Source organism: Stereum hirsutum (genome assembly GCF_000264905.1).
Source record: "Stereum hirsutum FP-91666 SS1 unplaced genomic scaffold STEHIscaffold_17, whole genome shotgun sequence".
NCBI classification, from domain to species: Eukaryota; Fungi; Basidiomycota; class Agaricomycetes; order Russulales; family Stereaceae; genus Stereum; species Stereum hirsutum.
The window spans coordinates 1389889-1414394 of NW_006763147.1; the positions used below are offsets into that span (position 1 = coordinate 1389889).

The following is a 24506-nucleotide window of genomic DNA, read 5'->3' on the forward strand; positions in this document are numbered from 1 at the left end:
CCTCAGAAGATCTGTAAGGACTCGTTGTCCGAGGAGGTCCAACGTGAGGCGAGTTGCAGGGAAGTTGAAGATATAGACGCCTCGTGGCTCGCAGTCAGGACCGCGCAGATTATATATGTGTCGTTGTTGAGTTCAGGATCACCTCGAAGAGCTGACATGTGGCTGACCCATCTGTTGTCTAGATCTGTTCTTGCCGTTATTTATGATAGGAACGCAGGGGGAAAGAAGATAGGAAGCCATCTTCCGTCATATTTGGTCGGCTAAGTGTGAGAAAAACAAAACATGCACTTTCAAAGCGCGTTCAGTTAGCGGGCTAAGGTCCACGAGCGCAAGATATCGCCGAGTTTGGTCTCCTCCAAGAAGTGGTAAACTCGACAGTAGTACAAGCGTGTATAGATGATCAAGCAAACAGAACCAAGCATTCCTTCACGAGCGCTCGCCTAATAGTAACGGCTGATTCGGAACGAGGTTCTTGATGATGCTGCTTGAGATAGACTCGGCTCAGTTGAAGGTATCAGCGTTCTGTAGAAAGGCCGATAACAAAGATAGAATCTGGAGGTGACCTTGCAAACCATTCTAGTGTGGTATCGAAAAAGATATCCGACCGAGAGCAAGCTAATTTGACACGGCAGTGACACGGCGCGCATCGGTTACGGCAAGTGCCGAATTTGGTAATCAAACACTGAGCGCCACAAACGAACGACCTCGAACCACTGAGGCGACCAACCAGGCACACAACAAACGGTAATATCGAGTAGGTGGATTCCTTGACTTTGGAAGGCAAGTTTACTTTAAAGCAGGATGTGGTTCAGAAAGTACTGACGAACCGCAACCTCGAACTCGCGAAATCACATGCTTCGATTTCTAGCAGTGCCTCTATAGTACGACTCTGTTGCTCTTACGATGCCTCCCTCGAGCTCTCTGGCGACCGCTGAATTGTCCAACCCTCTTATAACATCGCTAAATGAGCTCCTTGCTGCTCTTGGTCTTCCATTCGTGTTGGAGACGCCTTACGACCTCACCTCCTCGCTTCTCCTAGCTATCCTGGAATCCATCCTTGAGTCTCGCCTCCCCATTCCACAATCCGTCCGGGAATCTCGCAACACCCCTGATAAAATCCAAGCCATGAAGATATTCCTCGGCGTTTTGGAGAACGATGTCATTCAGGATGATGTCGGCTTGAGTGATGTCGACCCGAGGAAGCTGGCGTACGGAGAATGGGACGAAGTTGTGTTCGTGGGAGAGTTGCTGTGCTGGTTAGGGGTGAAGATGGAGCTTCTGAAGGATGAAGAAGGACATTATGAGGACCCGCCTTCGAGAATGGATGCCGGTCTTGGGTCAAGAGAGGGAGATTTCCCGAGTACTAGCGACTCTGCGAGCGGTTTCGTGCGCCCAGGATCACCCTCGGTGGTGTCATCGTTGACGGCCAGCTTGCAAAGTGCTCTATTTGTGGACACGACACACGATACAAACACGAACACCACAATATTGTCGTCCATTCCAGACGACGACCGGGCATCGTCGCCTCCGCCACCGAGACACGCCGCTATTACCATCTCCGATCTTCATTTTCCGGGAGAATCCTCGAGTCGTTACCGACCTGCTCCTCGATGTATACATGAAATCGAAGATCCATCCTTCCTCGTCTCGGAGAACGAAATGGACCATACATACGAGAGCGCGTCCGAGCTTTCAACTGTGTCCGGAACCGTTGATAGCGACTCGACATCTTCGTTCTACGATTGCGGCCACCACAACCACGGCCACGATCGCGAGCATGACATTCATCTTCCATACGCAACGTCTCGAGCTCGACGACCACCGATACGTCACGACGGATGGATTCAAGAGGTTGATGACGAGTCGGAAATACAGGAGTACGAGGCTAATCGACGTGCAAGCGGTGGCACGGCAGGGCGTAGGTCAGCTTCCGATAACAAGCATACGTCTGGCACGCACGGTTATGTGAGTGTTGTATCTGTTGTACCTATCTGCGCATAACGCAATTCGGGAGTTCTTATGCTGTTATCCATGTGCTGACGGATATAAACGTGTTTGTACGATAATCTGCCTTCGCAGCAGAACACGAACACGACGAGATTATCTGGTGCTTCTCACGGACACCGCGTCTTGACGAGGCACACCGCACCTACTGAGCATACTTTGGCGCTTCTGAATGAACGGGCGAAACTGTTGACGGAGCTCGCAAAGCTGAATCGTTGACATTGTTTTGTTTTGTCTCAGACTGACCAGCTTTGTATGCCGGACGGCGCTTATGGGCCACACACCCACAAGGAGGGATGAAACATGAAACATTATAGTTGCCACGCTCCTCAGACAATTGTAATGGTGTAGGAGCTCTCCGTCTCCTTGTTGTATAACACTTCAAGACATGAAGCTTTATGAGGCCGCTTTTGAGACTAACTCGTTTCGCGCTTGCAGATATACATGAATGCTTATTGTTCGTTTCGCTCTCCCGGGGGCCCCTGTCCGCATCCGAAGAGTCTTCTCCATCCATAGCCTCAATTGTATTTCTTCATTCTCCTCCCTTGACTGTCTCACCCAAGGCTTCATTTCTCGTTTCATTTGTCACTATGCACAAGCGTCAGAGACGCACATATCAGTCACTTTTGCCGCGTGTCGAGTCCTCTTTGAGAGTCAGGACGAGTCGAGAGACCGCACAGCAGAGGCCGTTAGAACTGATGTACATACGGCCGCTGTCCATGTATGGTCTCTGGATTGTGTACTGATTGTTGTCAACGACAAGGCGAGCCCTGCCCCTCGAGTGTCGACCAATCATGGCGGTCGTACGCAGCTCTGCAATCTGCCTGAGTGATCGGGGAGGGCCACGTGACGTGCTCTGCGCTAACGGGAGGCCGGGGTGGCGGTTCCGGGCTATTGGTCGTTGTCGTACGATCGCCAATTGGTTCGGATGAGCGGTCATGGAGGATCCCTGATCTCATTCGCTGCTCGCAATACATATAACCCCCACGGACAATTGCTAGTCTCCCTCGCGTTTCATCGTTCCCTCGCTCGTACCACCACCTCCCTCCTCCCATTTTGACCCCCCGACACTTGATGTCGACTGCTGTCTTTTATCTTTACATCTGATTCGACCCATACTAGACGCTGCATCATGTCGGGCACCCCTTCACCCTTATCCTCGCCTTCGACTTCCCCACGGAGGTCAACGGTCCCTCTTCGCCCAATTCGTCCCTCGCCTTCTTCATCCAACCGACTTTCACGTCGAAGCTCGCGTCCTATCATCAAAACAAGCCTCTCACTGGGTCGTATCGCAGAAGAATCACACAACGGGGACAACTCATTTGGCCTTTTTGACCAGGATGGCATTCCCAGCACTGCTACCTCTTCTACTCTATCTACTCCCGCCCTCGAACGGGTCAAGTTCTCGTGGAGCGAACCGGAGACTGTCATGTACGCTGGTACGCCTCCCCGAAGGAACAAGGTGGAGAACAGACGGGATGGCTGGAATGGGAAGAAGGGCATCCGCGTCGGTAGCGAATTGAAGGAGAGCTGTGGCATCTGGTAAGTCGACAAATTATGATCTCCCTTACGTTCGTCATTCTCATTACTCGCGTCGTGGCTGCTTACAGCTTTGAAGCTGCCGTAATGCCCAACAAGGCAAGGTGTTGCGGCCAACTCTTCTGTTACCAACATCTCTCTGATGTGCGTATCTTTTCATCGATATGTAATATCGGTTTCATTGACTAACATCCTGTGCCCGTTACCCGCAGTGGCTATCCGCACAAGGCTCTGACGGCCGCTGCCCAACATGCCGCGTACCTTGTTCGCTCGAGACCGATACAGTCTACCTCCATCCGCCCCCGAAACTCACACGGCCGCAGCCTACCAGACGCCGGTCGCGCTCGCCACGCAATGCGCGTCGTTCAGTACCTGTTACCTTCACTCCCCTTGGACAGGAAGAGAGCCCGCGCTCCACCAGTCCTGACAGGGATTCGAGTTCATCCTCGTCGACTACGTCCTATGACGTCGACAGCTCCGACACGTCTTCCGACAACGAGGACCCCGTCGGTGATCAATCGGATATGCCCTTCTATCCCTCATCATCACCACCGCTCTCGACTCTTTCGGCATCGAGCTCGCAACGGCAGCTGCTTCTGCTGTCACAGGCTGGCGAGCACTACCAGTCATTCATCTGGGGTGATCTCGCTCGGGTATTCACATTAGTCGGCGCGGTCATCGTGTTCTGCGCGTTGATTCCTGTCGTGGTGTATGAATGAGAGGGTGTCATGGCGGATACAGATTGCGTTTCTTTCATTGTGGTGGTTCCGACATAATGGTCGTTATCTTTTGATTGTGGCCCGCGCAGTGCGGCCGCTACTCCATTCTCCTCATTGGACCGACTTGCGACAAATATTGGTAGTTCGCGTCCGGTATGTCCCTTTGCATATGCATGCTCGCGTCCTACTGGCGCCCTTGCCTACACGTTGCGATTCCTCTTTCATCTTCCCATGTATCACCAATTCCTCACCCTCTTTTCGACCCTTCTTCGCATGCCTTTCCTATCTCCCCTTCATCCTTCGTCTTCATCTTCACCCAATGTCATCCGACTCGTCCGTCCGTGCCATTGTACGACTAGAATTTTCTTCATCCACCCCATCGCTGCATAACAATAAATTTCGTGCGCGGATGGTCTAGGAATTTAGCTTAACATTTATTACTCTTATTCCGGGCTCTCCTGGAGGGCGCCTCGCCTCTACCTTGTACCTCATAGATTCATATCGATCCTCACCTTGTTGGCTTTTGGGCGGCTTCAGACTCGGATAGACGTAGTAGCGATTAACTTACCGGTTCACACTTCAGGTAGTGGGCTGGCATTGTTACATACATACTTGTACATAGGCTAGCGTAGCGAACTGGTTAACTTATCGCGTCATCATTGTTTTGTTCGGACAGTCGTTACAGTTCGTACCGTAAAGGGTAATGGAGAATGGTTTTGCTGTTTTGACGTGTGCAATTGAGTGCACTGTTGATCTTCATCATGAGTTAGAGCGATTTCCATACGCGTGAGCTTAAGGTACAGTATGGATGGCGTTGTGGCGCGGAGCGGTGATCCATGCTCAATGCCACCTCCCGGAAATACCGGAGCGGAAAGACACGGCCTTACGGTACCGACTATCTCCTGAGCGCCTGTCAAACGATCCTGCTTGAACTCGCCGTGTGACACCCCATCATTGAAGCAAGCTTCAAGCTCAAGTACGAGACTTTCCCCTTGTTGTCAGACAGTTGGTATGTGCGCTCATTTTAGTACTTCACCATCCACTTTCGCTTTCCAGCACGGTGTCAATGGCGAGAACGCAGCAATTGCATCATAAGTACTCCACTTATTGGCATTTCCACATAACGGTAAGCGACCCGTCTGAAACATGGTATACTCTGGCAGATAGAATGCAGACATTAATTTTTTACGGCACCGGGGTAACAACGTCAAGAAACATGGATAGTCTCAACGTCGTAGGTCGATTGGCGCCCCTCAGAACCGGGAACTCGCCTCCATCTCCCGAAGGCACGGAAGGAATATCGTGACGTTCTCTCATTGTCTCGCATGGACGAAAAATCACTCACATATGTCGGGCTATGAATTGGCTATGAATGATCTTGTCGCACAGCGGGAGACGCTACGCGCTGAGGTCAGGAGCTGGTCTACCATCATATGCTCCGTTCGCCATCTCCCACCAGAGACCCTATCTGAAATCTTCATGACCTGTTTGGATGTCTCTACTACATCTCGGCAGCAGATAAAGTTTCAGATCGGTCCCCAGGTCCTTTGCCAGGTCTGCAGCCATTGGCGTCAGATTGTCATCCACTACACCACGCCTTTGGACCGAACGTCGCCTTTCTCTCAAGTTATCAGAGGTCACAAACGACACCGTTTCTACCTCGAAGGAACTCCTATCGCGTTCGCGACCATGACCCCGTGATACTCTACACCATAGGCCACTCTTCGAAATTACCCTCCCCGAATCTATAGAAAGAAATGACTCCGGCGTCCACGGCTGCAATCACCACAGTTTTGTTGCCTTGACGTAGAGCCATAAATGGGTTGACTCTCCGGGGTGGCGGACCTAAGGGCACTGTGGGCGTAGTCGTGGCTGGTGCCGAGACGAAAGGGAGGAGAGAGAAAAGGCGCTGGAAGATTGAAACAGTGGGAGGGCTACCATGTTCTGGTGAACTCTTCTTCGGGTATGAAGCAGTTTCGGTGGTAGGCGTCGTTTTTATTGCAGTTGTCGTGAGAGGAGCGGTGGATTTTGAAGGCTCCGTCAGGGCTGTCTGCGCGGTCGTGGAAACGGCAGGAGTTGTAGTAGATGCGGACGGAGGCGGGCGTCTCTGACGAGGGAGCGGAGGAGGTAATGTAGGTAACGTGCTGTATAGAGCAGTTAGTTCGGCAAGCGTTGGAATGGGTGTTGTGCGCGCGCTATTAAGAGATAGAATAGTGTCAGTTTGAACTGATAGCAACACGAAGCAGGCTATACGAGCTTCTTACTTGACTACGACGATAGAAAAATCAGGGGGAGGTGGAGAGGATTTCTTGAACGCTGTCGAGGGTTTGTAGAGATGCCAAAAAACTTCGTAAGGTAATTTTGGCTCCGAAGGTGGCTTTGGTCGGAGCGGGACTGAGTGCCCGGATGAAATGAAACGTAAAGACTTGAAGATGGAAGCTATACTCATGGATAGACGGTAAGTAAAACAAAACATACGACTGGACAAAAAGCGAACAAATTTACCGTAACTCATATTGTGGTGCGCCCATCGACTGTGGGTTATAGGCTGCCACCAGTGGAAGGTAGGGCGGAACAGAGAGCAGAACAACCAAGTTAATTTCCCGGATATATAGTGATATACTCGCCGAAAGATTGAGGAATGCCGAGAGGACGAAGTAACTGAGGGAGGATACGGGGCCGCCATCGGGTATGCTGATGATGGCGGCTTGGCCCTTGTAACAACATATCCCAGTCGTTTAAGATATGAGAATACCTGAGGGTAGACAATCAGTTCTTCCGACCGCCTACTGGTGGGGAAAATTGGTAGAGCACCTGATATTTCTCCAGAGAGAGATTCTCTTGCCCGAGCAACTCGGCAAATGCCTGTTGCACCGACATTGGTGCACCGTGCGGAGCTTCCTCCCGATCCCCGAAGTCCACAATGAGAAGCTCAGTTGTATTCTTCCAGCAAAACAGAGCGCCCTTTTCCACAAGAAACAGCGTTTCTTCTGGGAGGAGCTCCAAGCGTTTTGGGGTCTTGTGATCGGGAGCTTGAGGAGACGAACGGGCGACCGAGTGGCCCATGGAAGTAAAGTGGCCACCTCGCGCCACAGTGATATGGGTGCGACCAAGCGATGGATACCACACACCGTAGCTCACCGATTTACTGCATAAGATTCAAGAACATATTAGGGTCAGCTTTGGAGGGGTTCAGAAGGAAAATGCCAACCTTGATATTGCTCTTGTGGCCCTCAAAGCATCGAACATAGCTGCGCGAGCTCGATCAAGGTTGTAGCGCTGCCATCCAGACTCTCCGCCTTCTGCAGGTTCAAAGTCTTTCTCTCCTCGTTTTGGAATTGCAGGGCGAGCTGATGTGCCCGTCCTAATTTAGAAACGGTCAATCAGAATGAAAACCCCGTCGACGCCACCGAGAGTCAAGCATACGGTAATTTTGTCCAATCGAGTCCGCCATCTTCGTCACCAGAGGACTGATCTGCCTCGTCATCTTGAGGGTCTGTTATTGGTGCACTAGCTTGGGGTTTCTCCAAAAGATCGTCCATGGCTCTGTGGCGTGCAGAGAGGGGGATCGTGACAAGTATACCGTGTCACTACGAGTCACGTCAAGTTTTACGTCCGGCAAGTTCCGCAGGATGTTTCCACGCTTTCGTTCGTGGCAACAAGGTGTTCCGAGTCGCCGCCAACATCTCTCTACATCTCTCAGTTCCCAATATCCATCCACCACAACGTTCGGAATCTGTTGTGACTGCGGTTTTGATTCGCGACGCACCTTACCTTTAGTGTTCCCTTCCCTGCTGCTGAAAACGGCAGCCATGTGCTTCCATCAATAGTGTCCCGCGCTGCTTGCCTGGGCTGCTCTCTTCAAGCTTCAGGTGTCCCTACCCTTCCAAGTATCGAGATGCCGGGCCATCTGGCATTGCCTGGTACTCTAGAGTGTACACTTGGGGCTGAATGGGTCTGGTCGCTATAATGGTCCATCGATGTGCGATTATCTTTGAGTTGGTATGATGCTCTGATATTTCAACGCTACGCTCACACGAGCAGGTGTATGACATGACAAGGCTGTCCTTTGCCGTGCTGATGGTACTCCCCGGTTCGCTATGTGAATCGCCGACCATCTCGCTGCAATTTTGACTGTTGGGCGCATCAAGTTCCCTAATAGCTCAGAGGGACTTGTGACCTTTTGTTTTATGCAGGAGTTGGCGGTATTGGGAAAGACAGCATCGGGTATGTAGACTATAAGCAGAGAAGCCTGTTCGTATTATTTCCTCGTGAGTATGCCGAAATACTAATATTGTACTCGAACTAACAAACACCGCTGGCCGCATCGACTAGACCTAGGATCAACGATCTATATGCGCGTGCCTTGAACACCGTACCGTGAAGCAGAAGACCCGCATGCTTCATGATTCAACTCGTCATCTACATCTAAATTCCTAGTGCTCTATCCAAACCAGGTACATGCGGTGCGCATGGCCCATACTAATTAATTATTTGTCAAGGCATATAAAATCGAGAAGAACATTGTACAATCTCAATCATAGCTTCTGCTCCTTAGAAAGCTAGATCCCCTCACGACAACAGTCCATCTCTTTCTACAGGCCTCCTCGATATGGTGTCTTCTTTTGCTCGCTTGGCTGCGTTCCTCAGTGCCCTCTGCGCCATTTCTAGCGCTGTGTCCATCCCGCTCGCTGGATCTCACACGGAGAATGTCCAATCTCGTGACATTTCCCGTCGCTCAGTCCCTAGTGCTCCTCGCTTCGTGGTCTACCAGTCAGTATAGTCCTTCTATTGAATGCACACATTTTGTTGAATCCGCCTTTGATCCTAGGGATGCTTGGATCTCTGGTGAAACCGGTCCTCCCGCCACTTCGGACCTCAACGGTTATAACGTCTTGTATTTATCCTCATCTCCGAAGACGCGAACCGGTTTAATCCTTGTTTTCTTCTTAGTGCCATGGCGTTCCTACTCACCGGTGGTCCGGCTGACCAGGCTGAGGAGTGGACTTTGCTAACGGCTGATGAACGTAGCACCATCAAGTCGCAGTACAACGCCGCCGGGATCAGCCTTGTCGTCTCTGCCTTCGGTACGACCGATTATCGTGAGTAAACCTCAACTTTTGAGTGAACACATGTATAACTCTTTTTCGTATTTCAGCTACCACTTCTGGCAGTGATGCCACTACTGTCGCCAACTATATGGGTCAGTGGGTTCTGGACTACGGCTTGGATGGTAAGTCCTGAGTAGTTCAGTCTCCTCAATCGTTCCATTGAGAACGTTTCGTTGAATGACTCGAAATCATTAGGTATTGATGTCGATTACGAGGATACGACCGCCTTCAACGGTGGTACGGGTAGCGGAGAGACCTGGCTTATCGACTTCACCACTCAGCTTCGCACGCTCATCCCTTCAGGGTCCTACATCATCACTCACGCTCCCTTGGCACCATGGTTCGCTCCTGACATATGGGGAGGAGGAGGTTATTTAAAGGTTCACGAGTCCGTCGGTGATCTTATTGACTGGTACAATGTTCAGGTGTGTAACTTTGCTTTGATGATCTACGAGAGACTATTAACATGTTTCGCGAACAGTTCTACAACCGTGCGTACGACCTCGATCACAAACCATCAATTGGCTCATATTTACTCTTTTTCTCCTACAGAGGGCGCCTCGGAATACACCACAGTAAGACTTCTCGCTTGAACTATTTTCTATCGTGTCTCACCTTGAACTTTCTCAGTGCGATGGCCTCCTGACTTCTTCGTCGAGCACTTGGCCTGAAACGGCTCTCTTCCAAATCATTGCCAGTGGTGTTGACTCCGACAAGCTAGTCATCGGGAAGCCTGCTACGACAGGTGATGCCACCAACGGTACGTGTTTTCTTTCGTCCAAGAAGAACGTTCTTTAATTACTTAACATACATTTACTCAGGCTACGTGGATTCTGCTACTCTTGCCACCTGTATTGCGCAAGCAACGTCGGAGGGCTGGGTATGCTTAACTTCATCTCCAGCACGAATCACGCTCTGAATAAACCTAATTATACAGGGAGCTGGTATCATGGGTTGGCAATACCCTAACGCCCTCTCATCCTGGATCACAACCGTTCGCGGCTCGGCCTTCCCCCTCGGCACTATTACCACGTCCGCGGCTGGCACTACTACTACGTCCGCTGCGGGCACGACTACGACCAGCGCTCCTGGCACCATCACTACCACCACCACGTCCGCCGCAGCCACTACGACTGCTTCGAGCAGTGGATGTAGTGGCGTTAGTGCTTGGGACTCGACTGTAGCGTACACCGGTGGCGAAGAAGTCTCATATGACGGACATCTTTGGACCGCCCAGTGGTGGACTGAGGATGATACACCTGGTACGTCCCCTTGCATCTTCTCCCGTTTTGTTTACTCATAGACAGTCGCATATTCACAGGAGGCGCCGCTGGTGTGTGGACTGACGATGGCGCTTGCACCACTGCGGCGATTTCTGGCCTCTCCAGCGTTGCGGCCCCGAGTGCTTCGGCCACCAAGACAGGCCCGGTCGACCCTCCTTTCTCCTTCCTCCCCTCTGCAGCCGCTGCCGCACCTCTCACCAGGGCCTCCGTGAGCTCTATCACCTCTGCATCCGCTGATGCCACTGTCGCAGCCACTGTCGCCGCTACTGCCGCTGCCACAGCCTGAATTCAGGATAGCGACCATCACTCAACCTCAGAATATTTATTACAATAATTTTTATGGCTGACTCTGTTTCTCGCCCAAGTCTTTTTGGTTCTAATCAGAGAGCCGTCGCTTGGGTGCGGCTTCTTGTCCTCTCCACGTTTGTATCCTTATTCTGGCTCACTTTTCCGCGGGGATGGCGTGTATCATCACGAGTGTTACTTACGCTCATCTTCCTAAAATGATTTATTGGGTCTTCGTTTTGGTCTTCTTTGTGTTACAAGGACATCAGACAGATCTCGTTTTAAACGTACAGAACGCAAAGTTATACAAACTCTGATGGCTCGACCGAACAAACAGACGAATATTGACTCAACTTCACGAGATAGATCGTGAGCGACATGATACCACAGTGTGAAAATACGACAAGGACTTACCTAGGATTTTGTAAACACATCCATGAACGACACAACCACCCTCTCCGCTGCCGAATCCGCCTCCAGCAGCCTCTCCAGCGTTATATCGGCCGGTGGTGACACCAATGAGAACTCTCTGTAATCTTCGTCCTCTTCAGAAGAAAGCTCCACGAACGTCTCGAGATTCTGCGAGAACCAAAGTACATCCGCAGGATCGAGAGCCATGTACCTCTTTCCTCGAACACTCGACTTACTGCGACTCATTTGTAGAAAGAGTCGTCGAATAGGAACTCCGGCTGCTTTTCTGGCCGTTACTAAATTTTTGACCTCGCGGATATTGGGATTGCGAAGAACGACCGTCCTCAGACGGGGAAGCGGAATGCGAGGATGGTGGTCTGGAGGGAAATCGAGCTGACTTGGAAAGCAGGTAAAACGCAGGAGCCTTTCTGGAAATGCATCATAACAACATCTCCCTGAGGAGCAATCAACCATTATGACACTTAGGTTGTCGAGCTCGTGGTAGATCGGGATGTCAGAACTCTGGGAATCCAGATAAAGGTCCCGCTCGTACGGTAAATTGGTGATTTGTAGAGCTTGCACTGAGCGTAGCATCGAACGCTGTAGATCGGGGTACGGTCTGACCATTGTGTCCACGAATTCATCATAGGACTCATATACTTTCTCAAGTCGAAGCTCCAGGATACGCAGATTTGGAATGTGGGTTCGGGCTAGAAAAGTCGTGACCCAAAAAGTAAAATCGTCCTGGATGTGAAGTTTCTCCAAGGATGGAAGGCGCACGACCTCGTGAGGCCATACATCGGAGTTTGGTGTGAATTCACCCTCGCAGAGAATCTGTGTGAATTGGAGATCGCGAAGAGAGCTACCATTGATGAAGTCAAGGAGCTCTGGAAGTGGCGGGCTATAAACCGGACAGTCCTCGCTTTGCCCAAGGTGAAGAGATCTCAGGTGGCGACATGGATGCGGCAGCAACTTCACAGAAACACCGTGAACCATGACGGTGGAGATTGCTAGGGGTGATCCGCCAGTGAACAATGGACCGACAGGTTCATACAAATGCGTCTCCTCCATATGGTTTACGATATTCTCATATACCAGAGACAAGTGGGTAAGGCCTGGGGCGGAAACGGGGACCAGCCAAGTCAAGTGTGTGTGCATAAGCTCAAGGCTGTCCAGCATAAGCTGAAACGATCTCCAACGTCCGGTATAGCGTAACAAGGCCTGTAGTTGTTCCTCTATGACCCCACTCCACGTTTTCACGGTCTTATGAAACAATGCAGTGGATGCCTTGTCAGCTCTTTTCCCTCGAAATTTGTTTAAAGGCTCGTCGGAAGGACGCCACCAAATTGTGATATCCAGAGGCAAATCTCCAGACCGCTCGATGTGAGCGAGGGTCTGGAGAAGAAAGTTGGGTCGGCGATGACTGATATGAATGTATGTCCAGAGTTGTGGTGTCTCAGTGGCAATCTGCTGCCAGAGGCGGTCGACGGACGAGAAGATCATAGGAGCATCAGAAGCGCGGTTGGGGTCGTCATGGATGGTTATGCCCTGTTGGCCATTCGCGAGCAAGAAGATTTTGGCGAGGATCTCGGGCGGAATGCGCTCGATGTAACAGAACGAAGAGCTTTCCTTCGAAGTCGAGATGAAGGGAGCGATGCTCGCGTCATAAGTCGACTGTCGTGGTACAGATAAGTCTTTGAACTCAGTCTGAGAGCTTTCGGCAAAGCGGGTGCCGGTCATTTGGGATCAATGCTATCGAGAGCTGGGCATCACCATTAGTCTCACGGTGAAGTTGAAGGAGGAATAAAAAGTGGGCGCACTAAAGGTTAGGGCTGTACGGGCAAGTCGCAAAAATTGAATATTGGTGCCGAGATGCGCCTTGGAAGGCCGGGACGTGTACGACTGTGCTATGTAGCACAAACCTGTTGTACACACTGGCGACTAAACTCTCGAGTGTCCCTCAAAGACTGCCCGTGCTGTGTACTACAACACGTTTACCTAGATCCAATGGAACAATGCGAAATGAGCCCAAGCTTCCGCGATCCTAAATCAGACAAAGAACAGAGCTTATTTTGTGTGTGACAAGTAAAGGGAGAAGAAGAGACGAGAATGGTAATGACGATGAAGCTACACAACAATGATCGATGATGGCCGACCTCTGCAAAGACAGTTACGTTCAAGTTCCCGCGCGTCGCGGGGATGTATGAGTGGGAACGCTCTTTAGACTCCGACGATCTCCGACAACCCGGCGGAATGGGTAACCGCGAACTTTTGGTTGGCTTGGGGGATCTGGAGCTCTCCAAGTCGCCGCACTCACATAAATCTTCTAGGATCTTGAGGACGTACCAAATGGCCAAACAGGCGATGTTTTCTACAGGATGACCATTTGACGCGAGTTACTCTGCTTGAATCGCCGGCAGCTCATAGATACTTGCTACGAATTTACCGCCGGCGCCTGCTAATTGCGGTCTTTTCCATCGTGTTCTCGTCTCGCTCCTCCGTCTGCTACAGTACTAGGAACGCCCAATCTTGCTATAGCACTCTGTACAAGGATTATATGCACCCGCAGTAATATCATGATAGAGAAGGTATGATACATGGCGACGATTGCGTGATGATAAATGCGACCTGTCGCAGCAATGCTCCGTGGATGACGCCAGAGAAGGGCGCTTTCGAGTCCACGCTCTTCTGCCTTACGACAGGGACCAAGTTGAGCAACATAACTATCGGATTCGAGAGGTATGGAATGGTGTGATTGACAGAAACGATGAGGCCACTGTCATGCTTTGTTTCCCGTATATACTGACCCTTCGATACATGATGGTCTGCGTCGTTCCCATCTCCCAAAATCGGCAATCAACATGGGACACGCAGAGGAGAAGATTGGCGCATACAGCCTGGACTCGGAGGCTGGTCGCAATGACTCTCCAGAGCCACTGGTGAAACCCATCAAGACGTGGAAGGGCTACGTCTGGGACACATGGGAGCTTCCCCAGGACCAGCGCTGGCTGTTGTTCAAGCTGGATGCCTTCGTGCTAACCTTCGCCTCGGTGAGTGTTTGCCGTCTCTAATTTATCCAATGGCCAACGAAACGGGTCCTTCAAACCTGTGAATTGCACCCGTTGAGCGGTGTTTCACTTATTCTGTCTCCAGGAGCAGCGATGTAACCGGTATTCTAGCGCTTGTCTGTGATGGATTTCACCCGTTTTGGATGCATGGGTATTTTCACCGACATCCAGCGTCTAAAACGGGTGAATGTCGGGTGTTGAACGCTCATTTTACGTTCCCTGCTGCCGTCATAAAGAATATAAATGTTCTAACACAGAACTGCTTAGATCGGCTACTTCCTCAAGAACCTCGATTTGACCAACGTCAACAATGCCTACCTCAGTGGCATGGAGGAAGACCTGCAGATGTATGGTAACCAGCTCGTGACCAGCACCTCCATCTATACCGTCGGCTATGTCATTGGGCAGGTTCCTTCGAATCTGCTACTGACTCGTGTATCGCCGCGATGGGTCATACCTGCGGTGCGTATCTTTCCGTACCATCTCAACTGTGCCAACAGCACTGACATAAATCATGTAGCTTGAGGTCGGCTGGGGCATCGCCACCATCTGTACTTCGACCGTGAAGTCGTACAAGTCTCTCTACGCCCTACGGTTTCTCGTAGGCCTCTTCGAGTAAGCCTTCATCCCCTTGATCCTACCACCTGAAATTTGCTTCAGCGGATCAGAGGTTAACGTTTCCTGCACAGATCTGGCTTCTACCCCGGCATTCATTACCTGCTCGGGTCGTGGTATACCCCTCGGGAGATTGGCAAGCGAGCCATGGTATTTTGGCTAGCTGGCTCGATTGGGCAGCTGTTCAGCGGTTTCCTGCAGGCGGCCGCCTACACGAACCTGAGTGGCGTGGGTGGCTATGCAGGTTGGAGATGGCTGTTCATCATAGACGGCATTATCACGCTACCGCTCGCCTTGCTCGGCTTCTTGTTCTTTCCCAATCTACCGCAAGGTGGGAAAAAGACATGGTGGACGTCCGAAGAGGAACACGTTCTCTCGGTTAGGCGGATGGAGGCTATTGGACGCGCGGGAAAGGAGCCATGGACACAGTCAAAGGTGAAGAGGATATTGTTGAGCTGGCATACTTACCTCCTTCGTGAGTACTTTCAAGTCCCATATCTTCTGTGCTCGAGGCCCGTGCTGACCATTAAAACTCAGCCTTGCTGTACATCGTGTGGAACAACGGTGGGCCGCAAGCAGCCATGGGCTACTGGCTGAAGAGCTTCAACGAAACACCTGCTCCCGTCCCCGGCGTTACTTTCACCGTTTCGCAGATAAACACTCGTATGTCTGTTGCCCCCGAGACTCTGAGGCATAGCTCACGTTTAATACCTTTTACAGTGCCTCTCACCACGACCGGTCTCTTCATCTGTGTGGCTTTCGTGTGGGGTTGGCTCTCCGACGCATGCCGCGGGTCGCGCTGGCCCTTCATCTACGCCGGTGCCGTCTTAACCGTGAGTTTGGAGCCCTTCGCATGTCTCTTTCTTTTCGGAGTGCTTGCTGACAGATACTCCCCACCATTTAGCTTATCTTCAGCATTCTCATGCGCCAGATGCCGCTGTACGAGAACATTTACGGCCGAAAGGTTGTATATTGGCTCAGTCAACTTGGGGTATGTCTGTTCTTCGTCTGTCTAGCCCTGCCTTCACTCACCCAATTTTAACTAGTTCGGCGCCGGCCCACTCATCTTGAGCTGGATCAACGAGATTTGCTCGGATGACACGGAGAAGAGAGCGTTAGTTGTTGGACTGGCTAACGACCTCGCGTATGTCGTGCAGGCGGTCGTAAGTCCCTTCTGTCCTTCGCGGGTGTAAACTACTCCTAATGTACGGGGATCAGGCACCCAACTTCGTATGGAAGACCACGGACTTCCCAGCCGCCAAGAAGGGATACCTCTGGTCTATCATCCTTCAAGTCCTACTGAGTAAATCCACCCTACCTCTATCTGAAGTGCTTTGGACATGCCGTTAACAAGTCCTTTCCCTACAGTTCTCGTGACGGCTGCCATTCAGATCCTTCTTTGGCGGGATAGAAGAACGGCGTCGAGAGCGGAGCCTGAGGACTCGTTACCTGCGTCGTCTCAGGTCAGCGATATCCCGCACTTGGAGGCAAGCGATGTTAAGGGGGAGAAGACCGATCGTGTTGACGAGGCTAAGCTGGAGACCCTGGGCTAGCTCTGAGCCTAGCAGTCAGATGCCGATGATGTAGACGACGATCTTTTTTTTCTCGTTTGGGTGGAGGGTGTAGTAGTATTTTCACGAATTTGTACGTTGGAATAGACAGGATTTTTCTCGCACTCGGAACGTAGTATCAAACCGCAGAGGATTCAATGGAGTACTGTACAACAGACTAGTGTCCGCCGCTGCTGTCCAGGCACAGGCTCAGATTCAACACAAATGGACTGCTTCGAGCGAAATGATAACGAACGCCTTCGTCGTTGTGATGTACGCCTTGAACGATAAGGTATGCGTTCAATGCATGAATAAATGGCGTCAGAGTACTCGCACCAGTCTAGGCGCTAGCTCTCGACCTCATAGTAGAGCAAACAAACCGAGCCGATCTCGAACAATCTTTCCGGACCACCTCAGTGGAGCGAAGTCTACATATCTATTACAAGAGCTCCGCGACAAGTACATACTAAATAGCCCACCCGAAGAATAAAAAAGTCACGTAGCGTCCGTCACTCTAAACCCACCAACCGTAATAAGGAAACCGTGTTCGTTACATGGCCCACATGTCCAAAATATATAGGAAAGCTCACACGTTCCCAAGAGTTCGTCTAGTCCAAGAGCAAGCGTGAAAAGGCGTAAGGTAGAAGAAATTAACTTAAAAGAAAACGGTCTCCCCCAAACCAGGAACAACGAACTCGTCCTCCCTCATTCCCAACTTTTCCCGTTCCTCTTTCAGCGCGACGGGAGGCTCGAGCACCGGTTCGGAGGTGAGTTGCCACGTCCTGTAGGAATATAAGAATTGCGTGGACGTAAATACGAGAGCCGGAAAGAGTGAGGAGGGAGGAATAAGAGAAGAGAACGAATAGAACCCACCCCCAGTGCATGGCCAGCCCTTTCTTCCCCTTCACGTCCCTCAACATTCTCACCGCATCCGCAGGCGACGCATGCAAGTTCGACCACATCTCCCTTGGATGATAGGCCCTATATCACCATAACACCGCCACCGCCAAACAGACCAAAAAAAACAGAGTCAGTCCTCGCGCAAAAGTAACACCCAAGAATCTGCAGGCACAAAACCCCGTAAGATGTAAAGGACGTACCCAATAGGCAACATCGCCCCATCCACCCCTCCAAACCTCTCACCAACCTCTTTAAACGCAGGACAAACCTCCCTCGCCACCGGATCGTCCTCCTTCTCCCCCTTATGCACATGCACAGTCTTATACCCCGTATCTCCCGCAAAGTACACCTTCTTTCCCACCCGACTCCACAGTCCTTCGCCCTCGCCCTTCACCGTAGCCAATTCTGACGAACTCGTCGGAGGTTCCGACGAGGAAGGAGGAAGGAGCTCTTCAATGACATATGCGCCCCATAGCGTAGACCAACGGTCGAACCCTGTTCGTCCGGAGGTATGTTGGGAGGGTGTACAGGTTATACGGACCTGCGCGTCGATCTGGCCGTCTGCGGTCTTTTCTGATGTCTTGGTGTCCGAAGGCCCGGAGGTGGATGAAGTTGGAACGCCTGGAACCGTAAGCTTGACGAGCCTCTCGTCCCACCAATCCATCTCATGTACGCGTGATGCGGGGAGCGAGAGCGAGGACTGCATGAGGTGGCCGTTGGATAGTGGGACGAAGACGTGTGGGGCTGTGGATCGGGAGGTGGGGTTGCAGAGGGAACGGAGGGTTGGAAGGTCGGTGCTGTGAGATGAGATGCGATACATGTACGATGCAGTGTGTTAGTATGCATGTGTGCAGGAAACGCAGAGGTGCAGAGGAGGAAAGAAGGTATGGAACGTACTGGTCGTAGTGATTATGCTATAGCCAGCATAAAGAACACGCAGACGTCAGCGTCCTTCATCTCGCTCTCTCGGCTTCGAAAAGAAAACTTACGGATAACACGATCATATCCACGTCTGGTACGTCCTCAATCTTACATGGTGCATCTACACCACAGCACATCCGTAAGTACAATATCGCAATGCCACCAGTGCCACCGACAGAGCATCATAAAGGTATAAAACGTACCAGTAAACCTAGGAGGCCCACCACCCCACTGTACGGGCGAACAACGGTTCGAAAAGACGGGGTCGAAGATGATGCGTGGGCCACGGGTGGCGTTGGGAGGTGTGGGGAGTTCAAGGAGATAGCAGGCGTGGCTATGAAGAGTGTCAGTATAAGGGGTATATTACCAAAGTAACGGTTTGGCGAGAGGAACAGTGGCTTTGGCGAGGTCTTTGGATTGTGGACGAGAGTGGCGTAGATGAGGCCCGACTCTGTGGCCCACCAAGTACAACAGAACGAGCGGCGTTTGCATAGACGCCCGGAAGGCCAAGGCATGTCAGCCGCGACGCGTCAGCAACGTCCAAGCAATGGCCAATGGAAGACCTCGCCACATCCGCTGACCAGGCAGCCTAACCATCACTGGAGAAACGCGCACTCACCCGAGCCACGTCGCCTTTGCCTTTTCTTCATTTCCCTTGCCAGTACCCCACGTCGGGACCTGAGTCGGTATATGGTCCTTCACGTCTTCCGGGATCTTTACGCCCCCAGAGGCACCTTTCCGAATCATCTTTACGGTAACGTGAATATCTCGGTCGGAGAGCAGGAAGAAGGAGAAAACTCACATCGATCCACATCCCCGTGCTCTGATACCTGAACGAAGGCCACGGATTGTGGAACTTGGACTTTGAATCATTGAGATGGTGGGCGGGACGTTTCCCGTTGACGTATCCAGAGGGGAACCTCCGCGGAGGCTCGATGACCGTCGCGCTGGTAGCAATATTCGGACTGTTTGAAGGGGACGCGCAACGCATGCTGGCGATGTGAGAGGGGCGGCAAAGGTACTGAGGAGTGGTGGTGACAGTGAGGACAGACCGCAAGGGGGAACACATAAGTTATAGGCCGAGGGGCCTGTAATGTATAGCTGTCGGAAGCGCCTGACGTTGTATATCAGCGCCCGCATTTGGTCGTGCGCGTTCAAGACGGCACGGACTGTAAGTGGCGTCCATTCTGATGCCTTTGATGCCTGGCGTACGCGTACACTTCGGCTGTAGCAAGCTGGCAGCGATGTCCAGGAATGCTCGATTCAAGCAAGTCGCTGGAGGACTTCATTTAAGTGGTTGGAATGCTGTGCTAGCATGCTTAACTACAGGGTTTTGCATAAGAAACCGGAATGTCGCGCGCAGAAAATCCTGTGTGCCTGAACCAAACAAAGCCATAAACGGCAGCCTTGCTCGGCATTCCTCGGCAGGATTCGTGTGGCACCAGCGAGGTATGCCCCTGTTCTTGAGCGTACCGACATTGCACACCCTTCATCCCACTGAGAGGTGCTCAGCAGGTTTGCATTTGTGATCATATTCGTTGCTACTGAAGTACATATCAGATAAGTCCAAAAGACCCGTTATAAAAGAGCCCGACGAGACAATCCCTCAACCCTCAACATAACAGGCGCAGACGTGCGGGCTGCCATTCCACACGACTCGAGGCTCGACTTCCTCCGGTACCATAGGATACACCTTAGTCACCCCACTCAGCCATTCCATATATGCATCTCGTCTCGAGACTCGTGAAAGGATGAAAAAAATACCAACTAAATACCACATGAGTGTACTAAGAAAGAGGGGGGACACATATGTCTCGGAGACTTACGAGGTGGGATGGGAGGGCATCGCGAGCATGATGACCGGGAGCATCGGCTTTTCATGTTGATTGTACTGAAGCAGAAATCTGACACATGCAGTTGAAAGCGAACCGAATACCCACCGGTTACCCAGTCCTGATGCTTTGCGCGCGGAGTTTTAGTACTCTGTTGTCGCAGGGCAGTTCTGGAGCACGGACAAGGTGGTTCCTCGATTACGAGGGGAAAGGGGGGAACGATGGACAGAAAAGATTACAATAAGTCCAATGGCTTTGTATGCGAGGAAAGAGAAGAAAGGACGCACCCTTCCGACATACGCAGATGAACAGACTTCCTTCCTACAAAAACATCCCTTCAGTCATGCCGGTACTTACGTTCAGAATCTCGTTGTCTTTGTCGCATAGATAGCGTGGCCGGGAACACGAGCTGAGACCCGATTGTCCTTGCGACTACCAGAGCGAAAAGTCGACGTTGATGTTGATGCAATGTTGTTGAGGACCGCTGGAACACCGAACGTGTTGATCGTTGCGAAAACAATGTCACGAGAATACATGATGAAGGCGAGAACTCTTATAGGGCGGAGTTCCGTAAGATCTAAGTTCAAGCACTAGAGAGCATATCGAGAGGTCTCTGAACAACGATATGGGCCGGAGAGATGAGAGGTATTTCTGAGGTGCGCCACTGCCGAAACGTCGCCGAGAGTGCTTACCATTTACGGCTTTGTTTGGCTCAGGCGCCCAGGATTTTTCTTCGCGCGACATTCCGGTTTCATATGCAAAACCCTGTACTGTGGCGGACTAGGATCCTGGACAGATGGGCTTTCTCGCTGGTTTATTCAATATCCTGTCTATGACATGCAAACAAAATGGCACATTTGGGTAGTCCGGCATATATTTAGTGCCATTACAATTGTTTGGAGAGTCTGATGTACTAAATCATCACGAACGAATATTTTACGACGACGACTGGGGAAAGTGGCAAAACAGGGAAGCTGGACGCGCGCCGAAAGGGCCCGGCTATTGCCGAATGAGTGGCGAAAAAGAGGTCAAAAGGCGCCACACCCCCTTGCCCACCGATTTCGTACACATAATTGTTATAAGACCAGCAACAAAAAGTACCCGTAGCGCTCCATTATGTACCATTCTATCTGCTCAAATATTTGTGGAATGCTGCACGATATTTTGCACTCGAAATTCATTCGGGTGTTTGAGAGGTGCAAAATCGGCCACTTCTATAAAATTGTGCTCTCTGGAAGCCAAACGGTCTGGTAAAAATAAGCACAGCTCGGCAACAGAAGTATTTGGCTGGGACTCCAAGACTATAAACTTTTTGTATGAGGAAGATGATAGATGCTGGTGCTAGAACCTCACGAAGTGGGAGCCTCTTGTGGCGCGTTAGCCAGAGGATCCCCTCAACAAAAGATGTCACACGTAAAAGTAGGCAACCATTGTCTGCCAAAATAATTTGGAATCACTTATGGCATGTCCGTGTTCACGCCCCACATATACCTTCACGAGCATATAGGCTGATATTAAAGGCTGGTCGAGGCGTCCATGTCGGTTGAGCTCTCTACATGTGGCAAAGTTGCCACACAAACCCCATCTCCGACAACATTTCACCATGTTCTACAAGATACTCACGAGAATAACACAAAGTATTTTTGCATACCGCACGGGAAGGCATATACCTACAGTTTATGTAGAGACAAAAAGGTATGAATATGCCTGCTTAAAATTCCAGAAAACTTTGTCCAGCTTCTATGTCCGTCCAGCTTCCTAGTCCGCCACAGTATGCCGTTTCAATGCCGTCTGCTTACACGCCTCATTTGTTGAGAATCTGTTGATTTGATCTTATCTTGGGTATCGGCAATGCCGATGTGCCACACGGAATGACTCGTTGGTTTACGTTTCGTCTCGATTTTTCCAGCTTGTAGGCGTACACAATGCCAGCTTGTCTGTCTCTCACTACCACTTTGTTTCCTCGACTACTGAACTAACGGACAACACAGAGAGTGGGTATTTCATAATTCCGAAAATGGCATCTGGCATCCCTTGTTCAGCACCGGCGTTCGACGCGTCGAGTCATCACGGATCGACTCCCCGATCAATTGAGCTTTCCCGTTTGGATGGCCCATCATCTGTTCCAGCCACCGTAACGCCCAACACCACTGAGGAGTATGACAACCAGGTCGAAGCTGATTCCTCGAGTCTTAGAAACGAGTCGTCTCTGGCCCCTGTGGATGGGGGGTATCGAGCATGGTCATTTGTGCGTTGATTTTTTTTGTTCTGTTTCCAATCCGGCCTTCTGTCCACCGCCCATTATACTGACGATCTGTGATTCATCTGGTGTATCTATATACCATCAGCTGGCCGGTGCGTTCATGATAGAAACGATTGCGTGGGGCTTCCCAAGCTCTTATGGTGTCTTCCTCGATGCCTACCTCGCCGATTCGAAATGGTCTTCACAACCTAATGCAGCATATCTTTTGCCACTCACTGGTAATTTATGCTCCGGACTTATGTATTGTACCAGTGAGTTCAGGGAATAGTTTCGCTCAAGATGTTATTTCTCCTCCGAGAAATTATAGGGACTGACGAGACCATTGTTTGCTGGTATGGCAGGCTGTTTACTTTACCCTCTCACCAATCGGTTTCCTCAACTTCGGACGACGATGATGTGGGTTGGTGCCGTCCTGTCGTGGGTCGCTCTCTTTGCAGCCAGTTATGCGACTAGCGTAACCCAATTAGTTGGATTACAAGGCGCTCTTTACTCCTTGGGCGGAGGTAGGTTCCTATGTTCACTTCATCTCGGCCGTCGAGGACCCAGGGTTGATATTTATCTTTGCAATCACGAACTATAGCACTATTGTACGCCCCGATCCCAGGCCTCCTCCAAGAATGGTTCGTCAAACGGCGTGGAATGGCCTACGGCGTCATCTTCGCCGGAACGAGTTTCGCAGGCCTTTTCTTCCCCCTCCTCCTCCCCCATCTCTTCACCCTATGGGGCACCGGGAAAACTCTGCGTTATCTTTCGATAGTTCTGGTCGTGTGTTCCGCAGGGTCGTTGTTCCTGATTAAACCGCGGTTGCCGCTGCAGAGGGTGCATGGGCCGAGTAGGGGTGGGATGTGGAGTTTGAGGGTGGCGGCGAGGGGCGAGGATGGATTGGGGAGACAGGCGTGGGTCAGGGATTGGAGTTGGTGGTTGTTGATTGTGGCGAATACGTTGCAGGGGTTTGCGTATTATGTGCCGATCGTGTGGTTGCCTAGTTGGTTTCTTTTCTCTTCTCGTGAAAAGAGCATACATACTCACCGTTTTTCCCTTTCTTTTCTCAGCGTTTACATCTGCATTGAACGTATCGAGTTCTACTTCGTCGCTCTCACTGTCCCTATTGAACGGTACGTATCTAGTATACATCGCTCATTCATACTATACTCGTCGCTACTCACTCACCTCACCGTCTATCTCTCTCCAGGAGCATCCGTCATCGCCAAGCTCGGCTTCGGTGCCCTCTCCGACTACGTCTCCCCCTGGATCATCGCCCTCTTCATGTTCACCTGCACGTCCGTCGCCACATTCGTCCTTTGGGGCATCACTGGCCACGTCGTGGCCGGTGTGCTCGTGTTCGGAGTGGTCTATGGGATACTGGCGGGTGGGTGGTTCGCTATCTGGGGAGCATTCGTCAAGGGGATCACTAGTAAGTTTTCTCCCATTTGTTTTAGAATGCTAGACCTGATGGTCTATTATTTGTAGAGGATAATCCTTCGGCGTCCATGACGCTCATGGGCATGCTCATGCTTTCCAGTCAGTACTGTCCTCCCCTTCGATCACATCGCGTCTGTGAAGCGCTCATACCCATCACACTCACGTATCTTCTTCTCCATCCTCACAGCCGGCCTCGGAAACATCCTCTCAACCCCAATCTCCACCGCCCTATCCTCGTCCTCGTCTTCCATTGTCTCATCCTCCGGCAACAACAACATGAGTCACACCGGGTTCGGAGTGCAAGGTGGGAAATACGAAGGAATGATCGTATACGTGGGGAGTTGTTTTGCTGCTGCGGCGTTGGTGGCGTTGTTGGGGTGGGGAGGGGAGAGGAAGGGATTCGTGATGGCGGGGAGGCGGGTCTGAATCTTAGATTGGTGAGAAGGTGAACTTGAATTACGGGGCGATAGGGTGTGTTGTTGTCCGAAATGGAGTGGATCGCGACGTTGTGGATTGACGAGGATGATTGTTGTACTGGCGCGGTCATCTTGGGGCTTTGGTAAAATGTATAATACTTCACGTC

General features: G+C 51.2%; 8 protein-coding genes across 8 annotated transcripts; 5 read left to right on the forward strand and 3 right to left on the reverse strand.

Moving 5' to 3' along the window:
* Window positions 1-738: 738 nt before the first annotated feature.
* On the forward strand, window positions 739-2446 carry STEHIDRAFT_150057 (uncharacterized protein). Its single transcript, XM_007309493.1, has 3 exons — window positions 739-780; window positions 872-1965; window positions 2080-2446. The coding sequence occupies exons 2-3, from the start codon at window positions 904-906 to the stop codon at window positions 2221-2223; spliced, it is 1206 nt and encodes a 401-aa protein (XP_007309555.1). The 5' UTR covers window positions 739-780; window positions 872-903; the 3' UTR covers window positions 2224-2446.
* Window positions 2447-3040: 594 nt separating this feature from the next.
* STEHIDRAFT_172023 (uncharacterized protein) lies at window positions 3041-4904 on the forward strand. Its single transcript, XM_007309494.1, has 3 exons — window positions 3041-3546; window positions 3615-3687; window positions 3756-4904. The coding sequence occupies exons 1-3, from the start codon at window positions 3137-3139 to the stop codon at window positions 4260-4262; spliced, it is 990 nt and encodes a 329-aa protein (XP_007309556.1). The 5' UTR covers window positions 3041-3136; the 3' UTR covers window positions 4263-4904.
* A 595-nt stretch (window positions 4905-5499) lies between these two features.
* Window positions 5500-7821, reverse strand: STEHIDRAFT_86215 (uncharacterized protein). The gene is made up of 6 exons (XM_007309495.1): window positions 7689-7821; window positions 7474-7626; window positions 7077-7410; window positions 6768-7017; window positions 6527-6701; window positions 5500-6457 (listed from the first exon to the last, which is right to left on the reverse strand). Exons 1-6 carry the CDS (start codon window positions 7802-7804, stop codon window positions 5968-5970), a joined length of 1518 nt encoding a protein of 505 aa, XP_007309557.1. The 5' UTR covers window positions 7805-7821; the 3' UTR covers window positions 5500-5967.
* Window positions 7822-8874: 1053 nt separating this feature from the next.
* STEHIDRAFT_66337 (glycoside hydrolase) lies at window positions 8875-10676 on the forward strand (the record flags this gene model as incomplete). The annotated part of the gene is made up of 10 exons (XM_007309094.1): window positions 8875-9035; window positions 9094-9159; window positions 9216-9364; window positions 9421-9495; window positions 9569-9798; window positions 9855-9864; window positions 9926-9948; window positions 10004-10133; window positions 10195-10253; window positions 10311-10676. 10 exons carry the CDS (start codon window positions 8875-8877, stop codon window positions 10674-10676), a joined length of 1269 nt encoding a protein of 422 aa, XP_007309156.1.
* A 516-nt stretch (window positions 10677-11192) lies between these two features.
* On the reverse strand, window positions 11193-13092 carry STEHIDRAFT_142289 (uncharacterized protein; the record flags this gene model as incomplete). Its single annotated transcript, XM_007309496.1, has 2 exons — window positions 11193-11294; window positions 11356-13092. One exon carries the CDS (start codon window positions 13090-13092, stop codon window positions 11356-11358), a length of 1737 nt encoding a protein of 578 aa, XP_007309558.1. The 3' UTR covers window positions 11193-11294.
* A 1121-nt stretch (window positions 13093-14213) lies between these two features.
* STEHIDRAFT_115132 (allantoate permease) lies at window positions 14214-16588 on the forward strand (the record flags this gene model as incomplete). Its single annotated transcript, XM_007309497.1, has 10 exons — window positions 14214-14402; window positions 14688-14882; window positions 14941-15035; window positions 15110-15510; window positions 15573-15698; window positions 15756-15868; window positions 15940-16026; window positions 16082-16198; window positions 16254-16338; window positions 16404-16588. 10 exons carry the CDS (start codon window positions 14214-14216, stop codon window positions 16586-16588), a joined length of 1593 nt encoding a protein of 530 aa, XP_007309559.1.
* Window positions 16589-17240: 652 nt separating this feature from the next.
* Window positions 17241-19397, reverse strand: STEHIDRAFT_66170 (N-acyl-phosphatidylethanolamine-hydrolyzing phospholipase D; the record flags this gene model as incomplete). Its single annotated transcript, XM_007309084.1, has 10 exons — window positions 17241-17367; window positions 17459-17566; window positions 17686-17850; window positions 17917-18053; window positions 18114-18282; window positions 18383-18399; window positions 18475-18527; window positions 18610-18740; window positions 19026-19153; window positions 19209-19397. The coding sequence occupies 10 exons, from the start codon at window positions 19395-19397 to the stop codon at window positions 17241-17243; spliced, it is 1224 nt and encodes a 407-aa protein (XP_007309146.1).
* Window positions 19398-22255: 2858 nt separating this feature from the next.
* On the forward strand, window positions 22256-24349 carry STEHIDRAFT_66503 (MFS general substrate transporter; the record flags this gene model as incomplete). The annotated part of the gene is made up of 9 exons (XM_007309109.1): window positions 22256-22486; window positions 22587-22752; window positions 22843-23004; window positions 23082-23346; window positions 23392-23486; window positions 23554-23616; window positions 23694-23915; window positions 23972-24022; window positions 24111-24349. 9 exons carry the CDS (start codon window positions 22256-22258, stop codon window positions 24347-24349), a joined length of 1494 nt encoding a protein of 497 aa, XP_007309171.1.
* Window positions 24350-24506: the final 157 nt, after the last annotated feature.

What these genes read in the sequence shown, in the direction of transcription:
- STEHIDRAFT_86215 (XM_007309495.1), bottom strand. Translation starts at nt 7,804, where the DNA reads ATGGACGATCTTTTGGAGAAACCCCAAGCTAGTGCACCAATAACAGAC. An exon ending in TCTCTCTGGAGAAATATCAG is followed by an intron (nt 7,018 to 7,076) that starts GTGCTCTACCAA and finishes GTCTACCCTCAG; the next exon opens with GTATTCTCATATCTTAAACG. An exon ending in GCACCACAATATGAGTTACG is followed by an intron (nt 6,702 to 6,767) that starts GTAAATTTGTTC and finishes CCATGAGTATAG; the next exon opens with CTTCCATCTTCAAGTCTTTA.
- STEHIDRAFT_172023 (XM_007309494.1), top strand. Translation starts at nt 3,137, where the DNA reads ATGTCGGGCACCCCTTCACCCTTATCCTCGCCTTCGACTTCCCCACGG. An exon ending in AAGGAGAGCTGTGGCATCTG is followed by an intron (nt 3,547 to 3,614) that starts GTAAGTCGACAA and finishes GGCTGCTTACAG; the next exon opens with CTTTGAAGCTGCCGTAATGC. An exon ending in GTTACCAACATCTCTCTGAT is followed by an intron (nt 3,688 to 3,755) that starts GTGCGTATCTTT and finishes CGTTACCCGCAG; the next exon opens with TGGCTATCCGCACAAGGCTC.
- STEHIDRAFT_150057 (XM_007309493.1), top strand. Translation starts at nt 904, where the DNA reads ATGCCTCCCTCGAGCTCTCTGGCGACCGCTGAATTGTCCAACCCTCTT. An exon ending in CGTCTGGCACGCACGGTTAT is followed by an intron (nt 1,966 to 2,079) that starts GTGAGTGTTGTA and finishes CTGCCTTCGCAG; the next exon opens with CAGAACACGAACACGACGAG.